Source organism: Nicotiana sylvestris, chromosome 4 (genome assembly GCF_000393655.2).
Source record: "Nicotiana sylvestris chromosome 4, ASM39365v2, whole genome shotgun sequence".
NCBI lineage: Eukaryota > Viridiplantae > Streptophyta > Magnoliopsida > Solanales > Solanaceae > Nicotiana > Nicotiana sylvestris.
This window is the reverse complement of record NC_091060.1, coordinates 108101688-108107687: the sequence shown is the minus strand read 5'-3', so window position 1 is coordinate 108107687 and position 6000 is coordinate 108101688. Positions and strand designations below refer to the sequence as shown.

The following is a 6000-nucleotide window of genomic DNA, read 5'->3' as shown; positions in this document are numbered from 1 at the left end:
ATAAGGAATTCATTGATGTAAAAATTTTCGAATTTCGAGACGTGGGCCCGGGGGTCGGGTTTTGGTAATTTCGGGATTTATGCCATTTATTGATTGTTTTTGCTTGGACTTTGTTTCTTTAGCATATTTTGACATCCTTGTTCTAATTTTGGATATATTCGACGTGAGTGGAAGCCGATTCGAGGGGCAAAGGCATCACGATCTAGAGATTTAGTTGGTTCGAGGTGATTAATGATTGTAAATGATGCTATGAGGGTTTAAAACCCCGGATTGCACATCGTAATGCTATATTGAGGTGAGACACACGCTTGATGACGAGCGTGGGGTCGTGCACTATTGGGGATTGTGACTTGGTCCGTCCCGACTGATGATTTTATCGCATATTTGACTGAAATCTACTTGTTTTCATCATTATTTGGGCTGAATGCCATATTTGGGCCTTGTGCCAACTATTTGAGCCCTTCGGGGATTTTTACTAGTATTTTCTCACTGTTTTGACTTTATACTTGAACTCAGTCATGTTATATTTCACTGTTTTCGTACTCAGCCATGTTTACTCTGTTTTAAACACTTACATGATCTTTTAAACGATATTTTTGGGCTGAGAAACATGTTTCACTACTGCCCGAGTGGCTTGTGAGGATTTTTGACTGAGTAAGGCCGAGAGCCTATGTTGTGAGAAAACATTTGATACTGATTATGAGGCCGAGGGCCTGAGATATGTACGCCACGATGTGGCTTGATTGATATGAGGCTGAGGGTCTAGTGATGATGCCACGAGGTGGCTTGATATTGCGCTTGGGTCGTAAGGGGACCCTCCAGGAGTCTGCACACCCCCAGTGAGCGCGGGTACCTATTGTGATGTGAGATTGAGACCGAAGGGCTGGTATTGTTCTATGTGAATGCCCGATGGGCTGGTACTGTTTTGAAATATTGTTCGAGGGATAGATTTGTGGATATTGTGCTCGAGGGGCGAACCTTTATGTGGTTATTTTTCTTAATTGACTGTCAATTACCTGCTTAATCATTGAAAAGGCTTTTCATGAAACTACACTTGAGATAAAGAATTTTACCTATCTTTCACCGATTTACTGAGTTTACTTGGTTTTACTACATCATTATAGAATGCTTTGTGCCTTACGTGATTTCTTGCTTTCAGTCTTTATTTACATTTGTTACTCACTGAGTTGGAGTACTCACTTTACTCCCTGCACCCCTGTGTACAGATTCAGGCGTTGCTAATCCTGCTAGTGCGGGTTGAGAGCTCCCGGCGGACATTCGAAGTTCACGAGGTAGCTGCTTGACGTCCGCAGACCCGTGTTTCTCTCTCTTTATCATTTCCATCTCATATCAGACTTCTGTACTAGTTGTAGACCTTTCAGACTTGTATTAGTTTTTATAGATGCTCATGACTAGTGACACCTCGGTTAGGGCTGTGTTGGGTTGTTCTTCCGCGTATTTATGATATTATCTGCTACTTTGGATTATCAATTCATGTTTAGACTGTTTCTAAATGCTAAATTGTTAATAATTGAAAAAATGGGAAGTGTCGGCTGGCTTTATCTTCACGAGAGGCACCATCACGACCGGGTCCGGGTTTAGGGTCGTGACAACAACGTTTTGGTACATTCTACCTTTACATGTGCACAACACTATTTAAACTTTAAGGTCCTTGCAGGTGAAGATCTCACATACCTCACAATATTTCTAAAACGTGTCACAGAAGCATCAAGTTTTTTCAGACTATCTTGCACAATTAGATTTAGTCTATGAGCCATGCATCTCACATGAAGATGTTTACCACTCATCATATTAGTTTTTCACATATCTAACTGTTTAGACAATTCTTTGACTGTGATATCATTTGAAGAAGCATTGTCCACGGTAATAGTGAAAACCTCGTCTAATTTTCATTCAAGCAAACAATCCCTAATAACTTTAGCCATCTCTTCACCCTTATGACTAGTGATAGGGCAAACATTTAGTATTCTTTTGTGCAACTTCCAATCCCTATCAATGAAGTGGGTTGTCAAACACATATAATTTATTCTTTGTAATGAAGTTCATGTGTCTGTTGTGAGGCAAATTTTTGGTTGTGCTTCTCTAAAAGACCTTCTTAGATTTTGCTTCAATTCACCGTAAACTTCATAACAATCCCTTGTTATTGTTCTACGAGAAGGAAGACGAAATAGTGGTTGAGTTTTTCTCATAAACTTCATAAAGCCTTCATTTTCTACAAAGCTAAATGGTAGTTCATAAATAACTATCATCTCAATTAAGGCCCTCCTAACCACTTCTTGATCAAATTTTCAAAGTGATCCTTCATCATTTTGGCAAGATTGAAAATTTATCTTTGTTTGACTATTATCTTTAACAATGTTAAGTGGGTATTCTTTGCATCTAAGCAAATGATTCTTCAATCATGTTGTTCCATTCTTAGATGAATTAGTAGCATGAGCTTGCTTACAATATCTACACCGTGCTTTACCAACCCCATTTACCTCAAATTTATCAAAATAGTTCCAAACGTCAGACCTAGGTTGCATGGCTTTCCTTTTCTTAGAATCTTGAGTATCAATGGTGTTGGTGTTGCTATCTACTATAATAGGTAAACTTTTACTTGAACCAGCATCACTTACTCTACTTTCATCTACCATCTATACAAAATTAAACAAATATAAACACAAATTAAGAATAAACAAGCTTTAGGTTTTGCAGCAGCTAAAAGCAAAGTTAGAGTATAACCATTTGAGCACTATTTTCCAAAGATGTGTAGATTACAAATGTATTGTTCTTACAGACTCATGTTTTGCACATTTATTCAATCGTAATCTTAAGCAAAAACGAATAATATATCTTATTATAAACTCAAGGATTAAATTTTCAAAAAGTCTATTTTCAAGTCTTTATTCCTGATATTGTTTTTCCCGGAGACGGCACTACTGGGTTATAGTTTCTTTTTTCTCCTTTTTAAAGGCATTCGATATTTGAAATTCATTGGCATTTCAGCTACACTCTAAATTCCCCCAACCTAAGTTACAATATCAGCTACAATATCAAAGTTTCACTGGCATAACAACTTCTACACTACTGATAATAAATTCATTATCTTGAAGTCAAGTGAAGATGCATATATAGAGAACAAAAGGAGAGTTGAGTTTAAGAGGGGAAAAATGAACATCAAACAGAGAACAAAAAACAAGAAATGTTTCCTCACTTCCCTACACTTTATACTGTTCTTATGTTCCCCTCATAGCACACCCAATCCCAATTTTTCATAGTAATTTCACTTTCAATCATCACTTGTAGACACTTAATCATTCTTGTAAACAAGAATTAGCCATAGGAATTGAGTGTATATGAGAAATATGTAAATTATTTTCACACAACAGATTTGTTGAATTGAATCACACAACAGATTTTGAATGAATCACATAACAAATTTGTAATCACTCGGAGTCTAGAAAGTAGAAACATACCTTTGAAAATCGAAACTATCGCAAGTTCGCAACAACAACATCTTCGTTTTCCCGGAATTTATGAGGAGTAAGGAGTGAGGAGTCAGAGCTCGGAAATTGCCAAATTGCCTACTCAACTGTACTGCCTAATGCTAAATTGCTAATGGCCTAACCTAATAAGTAATGCCCTAATCTTTAGAGTGAGCTTGGGCAGTTGGGCTGGGGTACTGGGAATTAAATCAAAAAAGGTTTGGGCTTGGGCAGTAAGAAAATGTCTTTAAAATTCGGTAATACCAAGGATCATACCGAAATACCAAAATTGCAATACCTAACTAGATCAAAATACCGAAAAAAACCGAAATCGAAATACCGAATTAATTCGGTCCGGTTCGGAATTCAATTTTTTGGATTTATTGCCCACCCATAGGTACTGTTGTGGTGTACTCATGCCCTTCTCTTCATATGTTTTTCATATGCAGATCCAGGTGCCATTTATCATCGGCATTATCAGCGAGGTGAGCTAGTTGTAGAGACTTCAAGGTATATCTGTCGCGTCCGCAAATCTCGAAGTCCCTTTCTACTCTTCCCCATGTCAAACACTTCCTGTATTTCCTTTTGTTAGACTCTGGAGTATAGAGATACTGTTTTTTTTCCTGTAGTTTGTAACTCAAGATGTTCCAGGTTTTGGGCATATTGTGTATTTATGAGTAATTGGTTATTGTGCATGCCAAGCAGCATGGTATTCAGTTATGTTGTTCTGTCACAATTAGTTGTTGAAATTATGTTATCATTTTATTACTCTGCAAATGTTAGGCTTACCTTGTTGTAAGACTAGGTGCCATCATGACGGTTCATGGAGGGAGAACTTGGGTCGCAACAAGTTGGTATTTGAGCTCTAGGTTCATAGGAGTCGTGAGTCATAAACCGATTTATTAGAGTCTCACGAATTGATACAGAGACGTCTGTACTTATCTTTGGGAGGCTATGGAACTGTTAGGTTACTTCATTTCATTTCTATCGTGCGAGCTTATTAATCTCGGAGTTTGAACTCTTATCATTCCATTATCTCGTAGATGGTGAGGACACAAACTGTAGTTATCGATGACGCTGCTCCCGGAACAGGTGTCACTAGAGGTAGAGACAAAGGCAGAGGCCGACGAGTAGTGTGCACCGCAGCTAGAGCACCTATCAGAGCAGTAGTTGAGGAGCCGCCAGTAGCTCCAATTGGGGGGCAGGTACCGGAGGCGCCTGATGTTACCTCCGAACTTCAGGAGACCTTAGCATAGTTCCTGAGCATGTTTGGTACATTGGTTCAGGCGGGGTTGATTCCGATTGTACCAGCTACTTCACAAACATGGGGATAGACCCAAACTCCCGCCGCCCATACTCCAGAGTAGCGAGTTCATGTTGGTCAGGTTCCTGGTATCATGGCGGCACAACCTGTGGTCCCATTTTAGCAGGTGGTAAGGATCGCTCGCCGAGTAGAGGACAGGTGGGTCCAGGAGAGAAAAGACATACGAGGTTGGGAGAGAGAGAGAGAGTATAGGGAGGCAATGAGACCTCGTAGACCGAAGAGATCCATTGGTCCTTATTTTGGAGGCAAGGTACGACATGGTAGAGGTTTTGTGGGTCAGTCAGTTCAGTTTGTGTTTCAGGCTTTGCATGGATTTTAGGTGTTCATGGGTCTTAGAGTACTCGTACCGCACAGTTCCCACAACCACATCAGCATCGAGGTTATTTTGAGTGTGGAGACACTCGCTATGTCAATTGGATGTGGTTTGGTTGGTTTCGGCATCAGTTGTCGAATTTGGAAGTTTCAAGTTTTTTAAGTTTGAATAGGAGGATGATTCTTGATTTTAGCATTGTTTGATAGGATTTGAGGGCTTGACTAAGTTCGTATAGTATTTTAGGATTTGTTGGTATGTTTGGTTAAGGTCCCGGGGGCCTCAGATGAATTTCAGGGTGAGTTTTGAGCGAGTACGGGATCAACACTCTAATGTTGTTTTGGGGGTCTTTGGAAGTGCGGACCGCACATTTTGGGAGTGCTGAGTGAAAAGGGAAGTGTGGACCTCGGGAGAATTGTGCAGACCGTACAATTTTGTATGCGGTCGCACTAAGGAACTCTCTAATTCGCTGGTCTGATTTCGGAAGCTTATATCATTTGATCTACAAGGAATATTGAGCTTATTCAAAAACAAAAGTTGTATCCCTTAGTGTCTAATTTTCAGAAAGGTAAATAAGTTATTATTTGGACGTATGTAGAGAAAGTTATGGTCAAAATACTAATGCCTGGCAGTGCAGTCACCAAGAGAGTACGACCGCACAATTTTGGTGTGACCGCAAGAGCTGGGATGTGCGGCCGCACTTGGAATTGTGCGGACCGCACATGGTGAGTTCGGAGAATATATAATATAATCGAGGCTTATGTTTTTATTTCGTTTTCGGACCTTGGAGAGCTCGGTTTGAGACGATTTTTCGCGGGTTTTTTAAGAAATTCATCAGGGTAAGTAATTCTAACTCGGATTTGGTTAATATACATGTT

At 39.7% G+C, this 6000-nt stretch overlaps 1 protein-coding gene across 1 annotated transcript in view; it reads right to left on the bottom strand.

Annotated features, from left to right (window-relative positions):
* Window positions 1-2420: 2420 nt before the first annotated feature.
* Window positions 2421-6000, bottom strand: part of LOC138889969 (uncharacterized) — a 47465-nt gene continuing 43885 nt past the window's right edge. Inside the window, exon 5 of the mRNA XM_070173317.1 lies at window positions 2421-2657. Coding sequence (XP_070029418.1) covers window positions 2421-2657 — 237 coding nt within the window. The remainder of the gene's footprint in view (window positions 2658-6000) is intronic.